Here is a 20456-nt window from a genome sequence, read left to right as displayed (position 1 = left end):
CCCCTTGCCACAAGTGGATTTATATAGAGATGGGTAAAGTTTTGTCCGCAACACCATCCCCCTGTTATTTTCTGAATCTAAATTAGTTTTTTAAGTGAATTTCCCTATCCTATGGAGGATTGATCTACCCTCATCTACTTAAGACTATTATTATTCTTACCTAAATTTCTAAATCTATCATTTCATGGCTTTTGGATCTTTTAGGATAAATAAAAACACTTTAAGCACATAATCTTTAAATGAGGTGTCCTAACTTTTTTTTACAATCGTTTTATTTGTAGACCTCTAATTTTTTAAGTAATTTAAGTTTTTTTTTATATTAAGTCGGTTTTAAAGGTACTAAAACGCAACAAAAATAAAAGAAGAAAATTGCCATTAAGAGCAAAAAAAGTAAGATCTTTAATTTGACAACTTACTTTTTGAATTTTGTCGGGTAATTATGAAAAAATCGATTTTTGAACCTCGGTGTAATCAAAACTTTGAACTTAAATATATCCTAACACAGGCATAAAAAATATGTGTTCATATATATATGAGAAAAATATTACGAATCCATTCTAAGCAAAATTGAAAAAGTAAAATTATAATAAAAAAATATAAGTTTATTTTAAGAATTGTAATTAGCCAATCACAAATCACCAAAAATTGACAAATCAGGAAGCTTAACATCAAAAGTTAACCAACAGAATTGCTAGAATCCCTTCCAGTTACGTCTGTGTCATATTTGTATTGATAATATGATATTTCTAATAAAAACAAATCAAAATATTTTTATACAGTTGACAAAACAATGTTATACACTTAAAACGGAGAAATAACCAATGAGGTTTATCTGTAAAGGCAGAAATATTCACATTAGAATTTTAGAGAAAAATTATCATCATGCATTGTCCTATCCCCTTTTATTTATTGTGACAGTGGTGTTTTCTTATAGAACAAAAGTAATGCTTGATTTAACCCACTTTCCCTTGACATAAATTACTCATTGATATCGAACGTAAATCTGTTTGTGTAGTTTAACATCATAGTTTTCAATAAATCGCGCCTTAAAAAACTCTTTTTCTATAAGTATATTTTCTATCAAAATGTATATAATCAGATAAATTCGGAGCACAAAAAGATATGCACTCAGTCTGCTTTATCAAATTGCACAAAGTTCGATGACTTTTTAAGAGCTTCTTCACATTAACGAACACAAATCAGATTTATTGACAATTGTTTTAAAAGGACACTCTACGCACAAAAATTTATGAACTAAAAAATACTGAAACCAGTTAATTTGATTGATATTTTAATAGAAAATATATTTTAAAACTAATGGCTTACAAAGAATAATCAATATCTCTTTTCTTTCTTAGTTAAAAACACTCTTATTATTAGGTAAACGAAAGCAAAACAAATAACTTTTTGTTATTCGACATTTTTTTGAAAGTCTTAAACACTGTGACAATAAATTGCTAAAGTATCCCTAAATCTGATAAACAAGATTACCCCCTTAAATCATTGGTTTAAAAGTTTATTCACTTCTGTTTTGTAAAACCCAGTCAAGATTCAATAAAAAGTCCTCAAGTTGAGATATCTTGTTTATAACACTTTGGTGACCAGTATAAGTAAATAGTGCATTGACCAAACCCTTCCTAGGAATTCTAGCAGTATTTGCGACAAACCAGACGAAATTTTGACCATACGATAAATATACATTATATAACATATATTACCGGGGATCTAAAGAGATAATATAATTGCCGATAAATTGATTTACATCCCCAATGATGATACTCACAATTACCCTTTCAGTAAATTACAATTAGTGGTTGAAACGTTTGAACACTTAGCTAAATGAACCAAACTATCATAATTCAATTAAAGTCCCCAAAGTTTTTAAAACGTTAATACAGGGCTTTGAGGACTAGTGTAATAAACAGCCCAATGCCCCCTCCCACTAAGTTACTAGTGCATTGACCAAAGCCTTCCTAAGAATTCTAGTAGTATTTGCGGTAGTCCATTGAAATTAAAATTTTGATCATACGATAAATATCAGGAAGGGAGGAGACATTGAGCTGTTTATTATACTAGTCCCCAAAGATTTATAAAAACGTTAACTTATTCATTTGCTTCACAACTTTGGGGACTATATTGAATTTTGGTTGGTTTGTTCATTAAGTTGAGTGTCCAGACGTTTCAATTCCTACCTGTAATCTACAGAAAGGATAATTTTGTATATCATCATTGGGACTGTATATCAATTTATCGGCCATTGTCTTATCCCTTTAGATCCCTGACAAAACATGTATTACTTACTTGTACATCTTATTTTCAGCGATAGTTCTGAAGAAATATGGATAGTTGTCTCTGTTATCATTTGATATGGAACCTAAAACATAATTTATTTTTGTTTAAATCATTTTTTAAAAAGTTCTAGTATGGCTTCGAAACCGATAAATATCAGCAGGTTCTAAACCGTACTGAAATATCATGCATTAGAGACAATTTTCTACGAATACTGAAATATAAATCCTAAAATTGATACCAGTTTTTTTAAATTTTCCTTTGTAATGTACGTGGAAAGTTGTTTATAATACGATGCAATAAATAAATAACTTTTACATAAATAGTTCAATATATAAAAGAAATTCTACAAAAACTGCAGTAGCAGCGAGAAGGCATAGGGAAAGTTTGGCAACAAGGAGGTGTCGAGTTTGAGTCTCGACCAAAGCATATCATACCAAAGAGATTTAAAATGTTACCTACTGCTTCTATAACAGGCGCTTGACATCAATAAGAAGAGTAGGAGGAATGTCTTAGTCAATAAACATACACAAAGTATTACAATTCATAATTAGGACTTCTGTAGTAATGACGTATAATCAAATGTTGGTTGTCTAGATTAGATTAGATTTATTATTCTTGGGTGTACATACATAGAAAAAAAAAACAACAAAATAATAAATGAATTAAATGAATATTATATACATTTATATATACAGTCAAATTTTATTGATATGATTAATTTATAAAAAAAAATTTCTTCCCAAATGGCAGTTTCCTAAAAACTAGGAAGTATGCAGTAATGTGTATTCACACATTGTTTTCATACAGGCCATATAAATAAGACAAAAAAATAGAAAAAAAGATAATAAGCAATAAATAAAATCATATTGGAGAGGAAAGAATGATAATAGGAAGGATTGATTAGGACATACAAGTCTCACACCATTATTGCAATAATAGAAATTTTAAAAAAAATTTTAACAAATAGATTTTGATTGATTTATCAGATTTCAAACAATATTGAAAAGAAATATAATTTTATCTACATTCTTGACATAATGGGTTGTTACACACTAAAGTTAAGCTTGATAACAAAGATTCTTTTAGATTTTTCATAAATTTTTTTCTTGATTGATTGTGGGTTAATAAATCATTATTACAATGGTTATTCCATAATTCTTGGAAATGATACTTAGGAAATCTTTCAATAGATTTAAACTTCGGTTTTTTAACATCAAACATATTAGAGTTTCTAAGATTTCTGGTATGTAATTGATTACGGCGAAGCCATGTACCTTGAAAGGAACTTGGTAGCTTACTGTTTATAAAATCATACATAAATAATAATTTCAAATAATTAGCTGATTCATGTAAAGGAAGGACATTCATTTTTTTAAATAAAGGCATTGTGTGTGAGATGTGTTTCTTACTAAAAACAATTCTTATTGCCTTTTTTTGCAATTTAATTAATGGGTCCATAGTAGATTTTAGACCACAACTCCAGGCAGGTAAACAGTAAAGTAAATGACTATTTATAAGTGAGTGAAAAAGCATTTTTTTGCTATCTAAATTCAGTATATGTTTAGCTCTATTTATAAGAAATAAGGAACTAGAAATCTTTTTACGTAAATGTTCTACATGATATTTAAAATTTAAAGAAGGATCTATAAATACACCTAGGAATTTAATTGCAGGAATATTGCTACTTGAATTGACGTAATTTAAGATTTTTATTTTCTCATGATCAAACTCATTTTCATTGTTAAAGTTTAGCTTAATATTAAGAGCATTCCAATCAATAGTATTTTCATTTTTATTAAATATCATGATTTTAGTTTTATCAGGATTTAAGCTCATTTGATTACTCCTAAACCAATCAGATATCTTTTTAAGTTCATTGTTTAATTTCAGTTTTATCTCTGTAAAGTTTTTACCAGAAATTAAAAAATTACTGTCATCAGCAAATAATAGGGTAAATAAATCAGTACAGTTTTTAAGATCATTTATGTAGATTAAAAATAGAATTGGTCCTAAAATAGAGCCCTGTGGGACACCTCTATCTATGTTCAGCTTTGTTGAGTCAGTGTTGTTTACATGTACAAATTGCTGTCTATTACTTAAATAATTTTTAAACCATTCAAGTTCAACGCCATTAATGCCAATTTTTGACAACTTTTTAATTAAAATAGAGTGTGGAATTGTATCAAAACATTTTGCAAGATCACAGAAGACTCCAATTACAGTTTTATTATCATTTTTTGCTTCAGCTATATAATTTAAGAGGTGTATCACGGGGTGTATTGTAGACTTTTTTGATTGAAATCCATACTGATTATATTAATTATATTATTTCTAATCAAATAGCATGACAGTTGTTGATAAATGACTTTTTCTAAAACTTTTGAGAAAATAGCTAATAAACTTATCGGCCTATAGTTTGATGGATCAGCTTTTTCATTAGAATTATTCCCTTTTAACTTAAAAATAGGTATAACTTTTGCGATTTTAAATTCAGAAGGTATTTTTCCAGTTAAAATAGTTTGGTTAATGACATGAGAGAGAGGAAGGGCAATAACAGAAATTATTTTCTTCAAAAAAGAATTTGACAGGCCAAAAATGTCCATACTTTGTTTATTTCCCATTTTTTTAACAATATCTATAACTATATTTGGGTTTATTGTATGCATTTTAAAACTGGAATTATAATTAGGTATAAAGCTACACGGATCAATGTTAGAAGGATTTATTTTAGATGATATCTTGCTTGCTACAGAAGTGAAGTGTTCATTCAATTTCTCAGAAATTTCTGCATTATCTAAATATATAGCATCATTAAACTTCAATTCATTGATACATGTTGCTTTATCTTTTGTTTTTCGGATTGCATCTCTAATAATATCCCAAGTTTTCCTCAAGTCAGATTTACATTTTTTTAGCTCATTGCAATAATACAATTTTTTAGCTGTTTTTATTGCACGATTATAGACATTTCTATATCTATTATACATCCTAATATTATCAGCAGTTGGTTCATTAATACTTAACGTGGACAATTCAAATTTTTTATCTCTACATCTCATTAAACCATCAGTCATAAATTTTTCAATTTTATGTATGTTCTTATTAATTCTAATCCTTTGTAAAGGAAAAGAAAGTTCATAAAATTCATTAAAAAGCTCATAAAATTTATTAAAACAATTTTGGGGTTCTAAACTGTTAGTTACATTTTCCCAATTAACATTTCTTAATAGATTGATAAACCCAGTAATTTTTTCTTCATTAATATTTCTTGTAAAAAAACAAGATTCTTTACTTGCTTTATATGAATAAGGTGTTATTGTGAAAATTGGGAAATGATCAGATATATCATTTAATAAAATCCCTGAATGAAAACTATTATCTTTTGCGTTAGTAAAAATTTGGTCAATACATGTTGCTGATGTCCTAGAAATTCTTGTTGGTCTTGTTATCAAAGATAAAAAACCATTTGCAATGCAATTTTCAAGGAAATCATTTGTTTTTTCATGACAGTGATACTTTAAGATGTCAAAATTAGAATCTGTGAAAATGTAAGAGGCACATTTAAAAGACATTAATTTACTTTGTAGGTTAGAAAAATTATCAATAAAAAAATCCATTTGTTGAGATTCAGTAAATCCCATTATAGAAGTATTAGGCCGGTAGACATTACTCAAAACAAATTTTTCTTTGTTATATTCAAGTTGAATTCTATTGGATGTTACTTACATAATATTAATAAATTGTTGAAAATTTGAATAATTTAGTGGCGTAATGTTGGCGTAAAACTTGTTGTGTGCTGTAACTAAAGGGAAGTACGTAAGTAAGGGGAAAGGAATTTTGTCATATATTTATGTTGTGATGTCATATATTTAAGTTTGCAGACATATGTTAGTTGTTACTCTTAATTACTCTTTAATTGCTCTCAGAAAGAATAAAGAGAAAATATATTTAAGTCAGTTGATATTGAGAGTCCTAACACAGAACATTATCTGGTTTGGGTTCGAGTCTTTATTAAGACCAATACAGCTATTTACAGACATCCTACTACTTTAGATAGTTTGCATAGGCAGATATTCTACCCCTTCAAAGTGCATAGTTAATTAATACATTGTATTAATTAAACAGACAGTCATCCTGTTGTTCGGTGTCCTGATATACAGACAGACATCCTGCTACTTCAGAACTATCCAGCTTTGAATAATCAGTAGTTTTGACTTATTAACATATTTAATCATTTCTAAATATAGTATCAATATATAATCTTATTTACTCAAAAACTGCATTTAATCCAATATAATAAATACTTAAAAATCTGTTTGCATTTTGAATTGAACATTAAGTCTACTCTATCATTAACTTATGTAAGTCTGTCTATATCACATTTGGCGCAGTCTTATTGTGCTACGTGTTATTTAGACCTGCTGCTGAGTTAAGGGTGGGGGAAGTGGTGTTTAATTTGAAGTCAATCACTTTTTGAGATATTTTTTTATCTCGGATTTTTCACAGTTTTGTTTTAATTTTTATATTTCTAACTTGATTTATATTTCAGGTTTCTGTGGAATTTCATTCTTTAACTCTTTTGAAATAAATTTCACGGCGGATCTAGTTCCAGTGCTCGGATATGGCTGATGGAGAAAAAGGAGAGCGGGGTAAAACTGAAGGCAAGCGTGGACGGCCGCCTAAACGTCCTCGGGAGAATGACAGTCAGGATGATGATGGAACTCCCGAAAATTGGGAGGAGGAGGATGCTGCGGCTGAGGATGCTGGTGCAGGTGCTAATGCGAATGTGGAGTTGGCGTTGGGCGAGGTGGAGAATGACGTTGTGCCTGAAAGCATAAAAAAATATGTTAGGGCAATGTTGCAGGAGCATACGACTGTCAAAGGTCAGGTGGATAAGTTAACGGCGGCGAATAAACGGCTGGAGAATAAGGTGAAAGAGTTTAAGAACTCTGATGAGCATAAGAAGTTAGGTTATGATGTTGATTTGGCTACTATTAAGAAAAAGGTGGCGCAATTGCCAGTGGATGGGGATATTAGCGGTTTTTTGTATGAGACAAGTATGGGGGCTAGTGTATCTGCAGTCAAAGCGACGGGAGATGATTCGTTTAATACATCTTTCATTAATCGTTTGAGTGTGGAGGCTAAATTGGATTCTACAAATTTTGAGGCTAAAAGAGGGAAAAGTGCTCCTGGACATTTGAAGTTTTCGCAGATTGAGTTTTTAGGTCCTGTTGGAAATGGAAATTGGATGAATGTTCGTGAGAGTTGTCTGACCGAATATGAGAATCAATTGTTGGATATATTTCCTTTAATTGAGGAAAGGGCTGAAGTGCTTAAGGCCTATAAAAAGGTGGCCGGCGGTAGTGTAAGCCAACAGACTGTAGAGGAGCAGTTTAAGGAGTTTTGTCTTGTAAGGGGAGTCAAGTGGGATAGTGATTTTGTGCGGGATGCTCCATTTTGGGATGGAAACATTGATTTTGAGGATTATTTCTTATCCTTATGGAGGGTTGCTAGGTTCGCAAAGTTGGAGGATCCTATGCTTTTCAAGGACGTCCTGTACAATAGGATTTTTGAGTGCAAAGGGAAGAAGATGGGGAGGCTTATTACGCCGGAGGCTAATGCTTCCTTAAGTGCTTTAGGTTATTACCTGTTGATAAGAAGGTTGGTGATACCCTTTGCTGATACAGAGTCGGCTACCGAATTCTTTTACGCCCTGAAACAAAAGAGTGGTCAGAATGTGGATGTGTTTTTCAATGCTAAGTTGCGGCTGTTTAGGCTTATGCATCCTGGTCAAATTTCTAGACAATCTTGGCATGATTTTTACAATAATGTGGCTAAGAATTTGCTGTTTTCTGATTTAGCTAGAGATATGGCTAATTTCATTGAATCTATGCATTACCTGGAAGATTATAGTGCTTTCTTGACTTATTTGATTCGCAGAGGTCAGCATTATATAAGCTGGGCTCGTTCTGGACACGTGTCACCTGAAAATGTAACGTCCTGTTATTCTCAGGCTATGGAAGGGTTGAGGCTAGAGGATTCTAGGGAGGTAAAAGCTAGGCCTGTAATCAGTGAAGTGCATGTATCTGATATGGAGGGCAGGACAGAGATTGGCGATAATAATGCGTGGATTGAAGGGGATGATGATATTCCTTGGGATCAGGTTGAGAACGTGATTGGGGCTCTGAATTCGAAGGCTAAAACTATGATTTGTTGGTATTGTGGGAAAAAAGGTCATGTAGTGGCTAGTTGCTGGCAGAAGAGAGACGGCAAGCCGCCAGCTCCTGATTCTCGCATAGGAAAGACCAAAGCTAAGTTTTTCTCAGCCGGTAGCGAAAAGAAAGAGGGTCCTGGAGTGCCTAATAATAGGGTAATACCTGAGCAGTTTCTGAAGAAGACAGTCAATCAGGTGGGGCCTGTTGTGGATAGGTGGGGCAATCAGGTGGGGCCTGTTGTGGATTCTGAAAAGAGCAGAGATGAGAAACAGTATGAGGCTATGATTGCTGACATAGCCAGAAACAATTTTCAGCAGTATCCTATGTAATGGATATGATTGATTCGATGTATAAATCTCATTTTAGGATGAGATTTATAGATCGTTCTTTTATTCATATTCATTATATAGGCTATAGTACTGTAAATAGTTAATTTTGCTGTTGTGTATTCACATTATTGCTCTCAACTTTATAAAGTATTACTGTCTTGTTTATTCTTCAGTCAAGGTGTGATCGTGTTAATGAAAACATTATATATATATATTTATATATATATATATATCTACTATATATTATATTTTGATAGGTACCTATGCAAGGTTGAATACTTCGAGAGGTACTTACTTGTATAAGAAAAGGCTTGGAGTGTAGCTGTGTGATGCTGGTAGTCTGGGAGATGTACAGGATTTCATAAATTGAACAGTATGTTGGCGGCTGGTGACAGATGGGGGGCTGACTGCTGTGTAGTGGAATGATGTATATCTAAAATATATGGATATATTAATTAATTATAATGACTAGTGTTTTCAAGAGATTGTGAAGTTTTTGAAGATAACGAAAATGCCTATTTGTGCGGATTTAGAATTTCTTGTGCCTGGGGCTGATATTCCGGTGAAGGAGTTAGGAATTATTGATACAGGAAATAATTTTAATTCTTTGATATCTAGAGAAATTCTTGATAAACATGGAATTGAGTTTTGTCCTGCTAAATTATCAGCATATTCAGTAGATTTAAAGAAAGTTAATATTATTGGATATGTTGAGTTGAAATTTAGATTTGCTGGAACTCAAGCTGTGTTTACGGAGATATTTTATGTACCTGAGGTGACGAGTAGGTTGGTAAATCTTGGATCTGATTTCCTGAAAAAGAATAAAATTAATATTTGTTTGGATGAAGATAAGTTTGAATTTTGTGGGGAATCTGTTCCTATTAATTCCTGTTTACAGAAACAGGTGGTGGCGGAGATACAGAAAATTCCTATTTTGTCCGGACGAATGAATTCTGAAATTCCATCTAAACCTACCTTGCCAGGGATAAAGGAGGGGGGTGGGTTTGGAGAGTTATATTCAACGAAGTATAATGTGAAGTTGCTGGATAAAACTATTTTTTATCCTGGAGGATCTACCGCTGTGGTGCATGTGACTGGATTAAAGAATGATGGGCTTTGGTACGTGTCCCCTAATTCTTCTAAGATGACAAGTGGCAATGGGATTATGATTATTGAGGGGGTGTATCAGCCACGGAAAGATGGGTCCTGTGTGGTTAATGTGGTTAATGCGTCAATAAAACCTATTACCTTGCTGAGAAATGTGAAGATGGGGCATTGTTTCATCATGGATAATCAAGATGTTACCTGTAATAAAACAATTAATGAATTGGATAAGCCAGAAAAGTTGTCGGGGCAAAAAATGCATGAACGGGTACAGTTTATTATTCAAAAATTGAGATTAGATGAAAACCAGATGATTAAGGAAAATCCAGAATTGAAACCCAGGATTATTAAAATTTGTTTGGAAAATTTTGATATCTTTTCAATGAATGATTCAGATATTGGTGATTGTAGATTAATGACATATAATATAGAATTGTTACCTGGAGCTAAACCTGTGAAGGCCAGAAATATTCCTTTGAATCCAGAGTACGATGCTAAATTGAAGGAACAGTTAACCAAATGGCTGGATGCTGGCATTATTGAGGAGGGTTTCTCGGATTGGTCTAGTCCTATTTTTGCTGTGAAAAAGAAGGCTGCACCTGGAGCAGAGGCTAAGTTGAGGTTTGTCATCGATTTCCGCAACCTGAACAACGTGACTAAGCGGGTGGCGTGGCCGCTGCCACTGATCTCGGATAATCTGACGAAGCTGGGTTCTGGCAAGGTGTTCAGTACTCTTGACTTGACAGCTGCCTACCATTCGATGACTATGGATGAAGACTCTAAACCGTTGACAGCTTTTAGTGCAGCAAACAGGATGTATTTGTTTAACAGGTTGCCATTTGGGTTGTGTAATGCACCCAGCCTGTTCTGTGCTCTGATGGATAAGGTGCTGTCTATCCTGCCAGGTATGTATGGATTCTGTATCAGCTACTTGGACGATCTGATCGTGTTTTCATCAAGTCCAGAGGAACATGTAGAGCATCTGCAGGCACTGTTTCAAGTTCTTAGGCAGGTCAACCTGAAATTGAATTTAGATAAGTGTGATTTATTGACTAGAGAATGCCATTATTTGGGGCATATTATTAGTGCCGATGGATTGAAAATGAATCCTGCATATTTGGAACGGATTAAGGATTGGGGCAAGCCTAGAACAGGGAAGGAGTTGCAGAAATTTTTGGGATTTACTAATTATTACAGAGGATATTTTGCTGATTATGCCAAGAGGTCGTGCATGTTGGATAGTCACAGGAATGACACTATAATAAAGTGGACAGAAGAATTGAACAGAGTATGGACTGAATTTATGGAAATGTTCAAGACTGAAATGTGTAAAGGCTATCCTCAATGGGATAATCCTAATCTTTTTATCGTGGATGTAGATTATAGTTCTCAGTATTTTGCAGGGATTATTTCGCAAGAACAGGATGGTGTAGAGAGAGTGTTTGGTGTCTGTAGTAAAAAGTGTAATGCTGCAGAACAAAATTATCCTTCCTATAAAGGAGAATTAGGTGCATTAGTATATGCATTAAAGAATTTTTTACACTTTTGTAGGTTTCGTGAATTTTTGGTTCGGACAGACAGTATTTCACTAGTGCATTATAAACGTTGGGCTAAAGGATCAATAAACGGTGTCACCTATCGATGGATAACTTTCTTGCAAAGTTTTGACTTTACAGTTATCCATCGACAGGGGACTAAGCATGTGAATGTAGATTATTTGTCGAGAACTGAGTTAGATTGTAAGGACCATCGACTGAAGGATTGTCAGGAGTGTAGAGAGACAGATAATAAAATTTTGGATCCTTACCTGGATGATTCACCATTTCTGGATCAAATCTATTCTATTATGCAGGTACATTCTGCAGAGGATGAGGCGGATGTTGAGTTTGTCTGGCAAAGTAGTCTTCAGCAGGATGAGATCCTAAATGAAATAAGGTTATGGATATTGGAAAGGAGGCAGTTGTCGTCTTATGAGAGGGCGGAGCTATCGGGCAGAAAAGAACTATTGTACAATCTTATTGGCCATATGTATGTGCTAGAGGGAGTTGTAATTTTCAGACAGCCTTTGGCCTAAGGGGGTTTTGTCGAGAGGCCTGTAGTGCCTCTTTCTTTATACAATGATATATTTGATTCAGCTCATGGTGGATATGGTTCTGGACATAGAGGTGTGCAGGAGACAATACGTAAGATAAATGAGAGATTCTTTATGCCTGGCGTGAACAAGTTTGTGGAATCGAGAATACGAAGTTGTATTACATGTTTGAAAAAGGCTGGAAGTAATCCTAAACATGTTTCACCTATAACTCATTCTGTTCAAAGTAGTGAAGTTTTTGCTAATATGTCTGTAGATCTAGTTGGACCTTGGACTCCATGTTATCATCAGGGACAGACGGTTAAATTTGTTTTAATCATGGTTTGTCTATTTTCTAGATATGTTTTTACATGTCCGTTGGTTGATGCTAAAACTGAAACAACTGTAAAGGCTATATTGGAAAATTTTGTACCTACCTATGGTTTATTTAGAGCTTTGAGATCGGATAGAGGTACAAATTTTACAAGCAGTGTGTTTAAAGGCGTGATGAAAGGATTGGGGGTGGATACTGTCCTAATTCCCCCCAGGAATCCAAATTCGAATCCTGTAGAGAGGCAAAATCAAAGTTTGTATGCTGCTTTGAAAGTAGATGAAAATCATGGAACAAAGGACTGGGCTAAAAAATTACCTTTGGCTACGTTGGTGATTAACTGCTCCAAGAGTACTAGAACTGGATATTCTCCATTTTTTCTAGTTTTTGGTCGGCAGCCACGTATTCCCCTCGATTTTCTATCACCAGTTCCGTCTGTTGAATCTTCATCCTCGCGGTCGTATCTGGAATTTCTGAAAAATATGGAGGATGTAATTAAGAGAATTTCTATAAAATCCAAGTTATATTTAGAGGTTCAAAATAAACACAGAGTACAGAGGGAAGCATTAAGAGTGACAGATGTTTGTTATGCTTTCTTTAATATTGTAAAAACTGACGTGTCCAAGAAATTACAGTCTTTCTATGGAGGGCCTTTTATTGTAGTTAAGAAATTTTCGGATGCATTGTATGAGTTGGCACCTTTTGGGAATAATCCCATCAAGAAAAATCAGGTTGTGGCTAGGGATAAAATTCGAAAAATTCATGCTCGAACGGAAGTTTTAGGGGAGGAGGTTAATTTTAACGTTTTTCCTTTACCTGAAATTTGTCCGTCCGATGAGATATTTTTGGAGGTTGACAATATGCCTGTAGAGAGAGAAACTGTAGAGGAGAGAGAGAGTGAAGATGTTGTGTATTTGTCATCTGAAAATGATGGTTTTGAGTTGGCAGAGGAAAGACAGAGTGACGAAATTCAGGAGAAGGAGAGTGAGGTTGAGGTTGATAATGACAGAGTTTCAGGAGATGGAAATAGAGAAATTATACCTGTAGGTGAAGGAGTAGAGGTGGGAGTGACAGATGAATCTGTGGTGCCTGCTCCTGTGGTTGAGGGTAATTTTGACGAGGTTGAACTTCCATCGGAACAGTCGTTTTTGACTACGGCGCCGCCACAATCTTCACCTGAAAGATTAGTTACAATTAAGAAAAGTGGATCACGGGTGGCGAAATATTTATGGGACACTGGGAGGAGGTTAAGATCTCAGGTAGGGGGTCCTGTGGTACATGTTCAGATAGGAACTCGAGGACGGAGAAAGTAGGGAAAGGAGAGCTGATAATAATTATTTTTGAAAAAAAAATATTATATTAATACATATAAATATTTAAAAAATATATTATAATAAGAGTTCATGAATTGTTATTTGATTATTTTAATAACAAATATGTGCTGACAAAGCTAGTAGGTAGAAAGTTGTCCTGCAATGAAAGGCTAAATCAGTTGATATTTGCGGGTGAATCGGTGAACAGTTATCAGCTAATAATGTCTGGTCATAATAATAAATTCAAATCAGGTAAATATTTTTTAATTTGGGGATTGTGTTTGATACCCTGTGGGGCTGATATGATACCTGTGCTAGTAAAGGAGTGTGTTGGCGACGGTCCTGAGTTGAGGGCTTCAGAATGTACAGTATTTGGTCAGCATGAGTTTAATGGAACAATCAGCGGTCATCTGTTAAAAAAGGTGGGAGTGAGATTTTTGCCCGCGGTACAATGTCACGTCGACAGAACGGTTCACACCTGGTATTGTGGCAAATATAGCCACCTACATTTAGGGGCACCAGCTGTTGTTAGTAGTGATGAGTTAATTTCTAGTGAAGATTGTAAAAGGATGGAGGAACAGAGGGTGTTAGACATAGATGGACGACGGTTGCCTGTAGCGTTTTATGACCGGTCACTGACTTATTTCATAAATGGTACCATCCTGTATGATGATATGATGACGTATGGGATTGACCCTCAGTGCAGAGGGGATGGTATTTATTTAAATAATACCTTTGTGCCTAATACTTTTCAAGAAGTTCAGATTACAAGTTATTTGAAAAATATACAAATTTCAATGTTACCTGATAACAGTTGTTTTCTTGAGGATCAATTCATTGGTGCACATTGTCTGGAGTCTGATCTGCGGCTTGGGCTTGATCGAGTGATAGTTCACAATAAATCACAGGAAGATAGACGTTATTTTAGTTATTTTCGGACTGTTGAAATTGTAAATTTAACTTTGTTTACATTTTCTAATATGGCGGAGGATGCTAATAATCAGGGTGGCCAAAGTTGGTTGGCGATTTCTCCACAGTTTTCGTTGGGATTAAAACTGGGGAAAAAAGTGGAGTTTTCTGACTTTCTGACTGATTTGCATTACTTTCATACCAACGTTCCTGATGTATTTTTGTGGATTACAACTGCTAAAAAGAATTTTTTTCCTTGGATGCGGAAAAAGGAGGAGGATGGTGCTTTATTATTACAGTTAACCTCTTCATATCATCAGGTGGAAAGGATTTTGCAGGCAGAACAGGGGTGTTGGGAGAATAATTTGTTTCATTCCAACATCAAACAAGTCGGAAATTTGTTGGTACAACATCTAGGGGAGATGGAGCTTGTGTCTGTATGTAAGAAAAGATGGTTAAATGTGACTATAGGAGCAAATTTGCCGTGTTATCTTGGTCATTTTTCTTTGTTTATGGATAATAGAATTGTTGCTGTAGAACCATTCACAAGATTAGTTAAAAATGTTTCCTTGTTGATGGTTGTCGAGTGTAGGAAAAATCCAGTATTTGTGAGAGTTAAACCTGGATTATATCTAGGCAACAAGGGGGCAGGAATGCAGCTGGTTCAGACTAAACGGCTGGAGGATAGTTGGTTGGAGGTACCATTGAATTTTGAGCATCTGCTGGATAAGGGAGAGAAAGGACAGGTGTTGGAGTCTGTGGAAGAGGCTAAACTTTCGGAATTGGCTGCTAATTCAAATGCGTTTGTTGTAGAGGTGACAGAAGATTGGTTTGTACATTTGTATAATTCCTCAATTGATTGGTTGACTAATAGTTGGCAGCATTTTGTTATGGCTGTGATGGGTGCTGCTGGGGTGGTTATTGGATTGCTGTGTGTTGGTTGTTTAGGCAGACTGTGTAATTGCGTTAAATTTTCGCGTTATCGGGAAAACAGTAATTAAAATTTGGCATCCCTGATAAATATAATTTATATAAAAGTATTTCGTTTTGAATGTCGTCTTATATATGAAAAATGTTAAAATATTAAAATATTAAAATGTTAATATTTAATTATTGATTATTATCAGGAAATGGAGACGGAAACGAAAGGCGGTATCAGCGGGCGTCTGGTCGGCGGGAGGAGCGTGAACCGTCTGTTGAGATGTTGGATGCTGGTAGATCTAATCGGCGGCATGTTGTGTATAGAAGAGATGATAGGAGGCAGTATGATGTAGAATCGCCCAGGTATGAGCCTGGATATGATGATGAGGACGATGTTGGCAACGTGAGTCTTGAAGTTGAGCTTGATTCCAGGGATCGTCTGCCTAGTGAACAGAGTGGTTCAGAGGTAGACAGTTGGACTGAGCCTCCAACGGACAAGCCTGGAAAGGTGGCAGATACTGGTTCTGGTGAGGGACGGCGCAGGTTTGGTAAGTTTGTGCCAAATCAGGCTGCTGGGTCGGTCAGGACTAAGGGAGCCAGTAAGGCTTATGATGATGCTGGGGAAGGTACTTCCAGAAGGGGAGCCAGCAAGGCTTATAATGATGCTGGGGAAGGTACTTCCAGAAGGGGCGTGGTCAAGCGGCCTGCTGGGGCAGATTCTCTTGGGCCTAAACAAAAGAGGGAATTACCAGATTTACGTGCTGAGGTTGAGAGAAATAAGGCTGAACGCAAGAATGACAGACAGGGCTTAGCGCCGCTCAGTGATGAAGATATAGGTAGAATCAGTAATTCTGTTGCTGTGACTCTAAAGCCTATGATTGAGGAAAAAAATTCGTGAAGCTGTAAGAGAGTCAGTCAAAAGTTTGAACACTGCACAGAAACTTTGGCAGACGGACAGTCATAATCGGGTTAAAGATATGTTGGCCTCGCATAAGAGGGATCTAATGGACTGTATAAGGAAGGTCGATACGGAGATGCAGCAAATGGTGGCTACTACTGCACAGCAAAAGGCTTCTTATATGGTACAGAGTGTACAGACAGCAATGACTGATAATTGGGAAAGTAGTTCAACCAAGTTGGGACAGCAGGTGGGACAACAGGTGGAAAGTGTTTTGGCAGGACAGGGAACTAAGGTTCAAGAGGCTATTTCTGAGATGGCCAAAAAAGAGGCTGAAGTGCAACGGCACCTGTCTAATATTTTTAGTGAGCTTAGCGAGATCCGGCGCAGAATAAACAATGACTTACCGGCGGCGGCATATTGGCAGTTGCAACAGGCTGGAACTTCTGGTGGTGCTGAGGCTAACAACGGGGTGATGTTGGTTTCGGGAGGTGTTCAGGTCACTGGTGGTGTTGACATGGAAGTAGCAATGCCGGCAGATGGACCAGCGGTTGCTGCAGAGGTGGCTGTTGCGAATGATACCGCCTCAGCGGTAAATGATGCTGTGATGGTTGCTGTAGGAGGGCCCGTAACTGCTGCAGCAGGTAATGCTGTCATGGCGGCAACAGTGGGTGTCTCGGCTGAGGTTGGTGGAGGGGCGCTGAACACTCCTCCTCCAGTGGGTGAAGGAGAGGAAGGACTTGAGGCCGGGGTTAATTTCGATGTGGGTTCACCCAGTGAAGACATTGATCCTAGTCTATTGGATCAGCCTGATGGATGGTGAAACCATGCTTAGCTGGATGGTTTCAGAAGGGGGTAAATGTCATATATTTATGTTGTGATGTCATATATTTAAGTTTGCAGACATATGTTAGTTGTTACTCTTAATTACTCTTTAATTGCTCTCAGAAAGAATAAAGAGAAAATATATTTAAGTCAGTTGATATTGAGAGTCCTAACACAGAACATTATCTGGTTTGGGTTCGAGTCTTTATTAAGACCAATACAGCTATTTACAGACATCCTACTACTTTAGATAGTTTGCATAGGCAGATATTCTACCCCTTCAAAGTGCATAGTTAATTAATACATTGTATTAATTAAACAGACAGTCATCCTGTTGTTCGGTGTCCTGATATACAGACAGACATCCTGCTACTTCAGAACTATCCAGCTTTGAATAATCAGTAGTTTTGACTTATTAACATATTTAATCATTTCTAAATATAGTATCAATATATAATCTTATTTACTCAAAAACTGCATTTAATCCAATATAATAAATACTTAAAAATCTGTTTGCATTTTGAATTGAACATTAAGTCTACTCTATCATTAACTTATGTAAGTCTGTCTATATCACAATTTGGTAGTAGGAAAATTTTCATTTCCACTTGTTTGTCAGAATCCTGGTCCCTTCTCCCTGATATGATACAGATACACGATGTGCTGAAAATGGATTGCCTATTTCTTCCCTAATTTCCAAAGTTGTACAGCAGATAACCCAATTATTGCAAACGCTATTTTCAGCTACTCCGGTCAAAGGGAAAAGCTATATAATGTATAAACTATTTATACATTATACATTCAAAATTTTGATCTTTTAAAGTTTGAAGTTTTTTTAGCTAGTAGTAAATATTGAGCTAGGACGCGGAAGCTAGGTACACTTTCGGAAACTAAAATTCATTACATCAGATACACAATACATATACAGACGGACAAAATTTTGAAAAGAAGTTGTATCAACTTTTTTTTTTATAGCTAGCCGGTTCTTTTAGTAAGTAGTAGATGTACAATTTTTCATAGAATTCAAATATGCAATCGGTTTTTTTGTAGACCTCTTATTTTTTAAGTAATTTAAGTTTTTAAAAAAAATAATTAAGTCGGTTTTAAGGTACTAAAACGCAACAAAATAAAAGAAGAAAATGGTCAGTAAGAACAAAAATAGTAAGATCTTTAATTTGACACCTTACTTTTAAAATTCTGTTGAGTAATTATTGAAAAAATCTATTTTTTTAACCTCGGTATAATAAAAACTTTAGACCTAAATATTTTCTCAAACAGACATAAAAAACATGGGTTCATATATACCATTAGAATCAGAAAAATATTACGAATCCATTGTAAGCAAAATTGAAAAAAATTAAAAAATTAAAAAATTACAGAAATGGCCAATTATTTTTTTTGTTCAGACAACACTATTGTCTTCCCTTTTTTACCCCCTCTTTACCCCCTCTTTACCCCCTTCCCATTTTTATACTCAATTGAAGAATTAAGACGTTGCCTGTACAACATAATATGATATTTTCATATAATTCCTTTTATTGTAGTTTATATACTATATTGTAAACTTTTTTTTTCAATTTTGCTTACAATGGATTCGTAATATTTTTCTGATTCTAATGGTATATATGAACCCATATTTTTTTATTTGTGAAATAATAAAATTAAGTTCAAAGTTTTTATTCTCGTGGGTTTAAAAAAATCGATTTTTTCAATAATTACCTGACAGAATTGAAAAAGTAAGGTGTCAAATTAAAGATCTTACTATTTTTGTTCATAATGACCATTTTCTTTCTTTTTTTTGTTGCATTTTAGTACCTTAAAATCGACTTAATTTTTTTTTTTTTAAACTTAAATTACTTAAAAAATAAGAGGTCTACAAAAAAACCGATTGCATATCTGAATTCTATGAAAAATTTTACATCTACTACTTACTAAAAGAACCGGCTAGCTATAAAAAAAATAGTTGATACACCTTCTTTAAGAAGGAAGAATATTAATTTACCTTCAGCACTATAGGTGATAACAACAGTTCTAAAATGTTTAGCAACTCCAGCCAAGGGCTCTACAGTATCAGAACAGGCAGGACCTAAAATATTTTTTAGAGAAAACTAATATTAGGAAATTTTAATTAAATTATTTGTTTTTGGTAAAAATAGGTACTTCTAGAGTTTTTAAGAGTTGATTGATTTTAAATAAAACTCCTGTCAAAAAATTGTTTCGTTATTATGTCAACATAGATGTGTAGTTATAATGGCAATAGACAATTGATATTATATCAGCCACTACTACTTTACATCAAATTCGACATAAACCCCATAAATTGCATTTTGATAAAGTGCAAATCTCTATCAAAATTGTGTATGAAAATATTTTGTCAATGTACTGCCAATGTTTCGATATCATGTCAGCAATGCGATATATTGTTTAAATCTTTATTTTTGTTTGTAATGTCAACTTAATTCATCCTAGTTTAACAGGGTTATTTATTTACCAAGTATACCAGCTGTCTACTAGTCTAAAAGGGTTATTTGTTTACCTAGTATACCAGCTGTCGACCTTAATCTTTCATAGTTGTTTGTCATGTCAACGTAATTCATCCTAGTTTAACAGGGTTATATATTTACCTAGTATACCAGCTGTCGACCTTAATCTCTCATAGTTGTTTGTTATGTCAACGTAATTCATCCTAGTTTAGCAGGGTTATTTATTTACCTACTATACCAGCTGTAGACCTTAATCTTTCATAGTTGTTTGTCATGTCAACGTAATTCATCCTAGTTTAACAGGGAAGACGAAAATGGTCCCTCGAAAAATCATCATGTTACATCATAAAAACGAGGGATTATCCATCTCTATTTTAGGGGTTTTCTTTCCCACTCCTCCTTTCCTCATCCCTCATTTTTATGACGTCATTGAGGTACTTTCTACGTCTTCTTATCAGGGTTATTTATTTATATAGAATACCAGCTGTCGACCTTAATCTCTCGTAGTTGTTTGTTATGTCAACGTAATTCATCCAAGTTTAGCATAGTTATTTATTTACCTAGGATACCAGCTGTCGACCTTAATCTCTCATAGTCGTTTGTCATGTCAACGTAATTCATCCTATTTTAACAGGGTTATATATTTACCTAGGATACCAGCTGTCGACCTTAATCTCTCTTAGTTGTGTGTAATGTCAACATAATTCATTCTAGTTTAACAGGGAAGACGAAGAAAGTCCCACAAAAAATCAGCAAGTTACGTCA

At 34.6% G+C, this 20456-nt stretch overlaps 2 protein-coding genes across 2 annotated transcripts in view; both read right to left on the bottom strand.

The window, feature by feature from the left end:
* Positions 1-20456, bottom strand: part of LOC145321555 (uncharacterized) — an 88190-nt gene that overhangs the window by 48263 nt on the left and 19471 nt on the right. The window contains exons 17-18 of the mRNA XM_080162976.1: positions 19211-19294; positions 2302-2374 (exon numbers count right to left, since the gene is read on the bottom strand). Of these exons, the coding sequence (XP_080019102.1) occupies positions 2302-2374; positions 19211-19294 (157 nt within the window). The remainder of the gene's footprint in view (positions 1-2301; positions 2375-19210; positions 19295-20456) is intronic.
* LOC145321552 (uncharacterized) lies at positions 6429-10722 on the bottom strand. The gene is made up of 7 exons (XM_080162974.1): positions 10381-10722; positions 10085-10141; positions 9607-9647; positions 9132-9269; positions 8670-8753; positions 7940-8276; positions 6429-7118 (listed from the first exon to the last, which is right to left on the bottom strand). Exons 1-5 carry the CDS (start codon positions 10568-10570, stop codon positions 8694-8696), a joined length of 486 nt encoding a protein of 161 aa, XP_080019100.1. The 5' UTR covers positions 10571-10722; the 3' UTR covers positions 6429-7118; positions 7940-8276; positions 8670-8693.

The sequence above is a fragment of the Acartia tonsa genome, chromosome 6, assembly GCF_053477335.1.
Source record: "Acartia tonsa isolate MP-2025a chromosome 6, ASM5347733v1, whole genome shotgun sequence".
NCBI classification, from domain to species: Eukaryota; Metazoa; Arthropoda; class Copepoda; order Calanoida; family Acartiidae; genus Acartia; species Acartia tonsa.
Note: the sequence above shows the minus strand (reverse complement) of the source record. Positions and strands in the feature narration are given on the sequence as shown.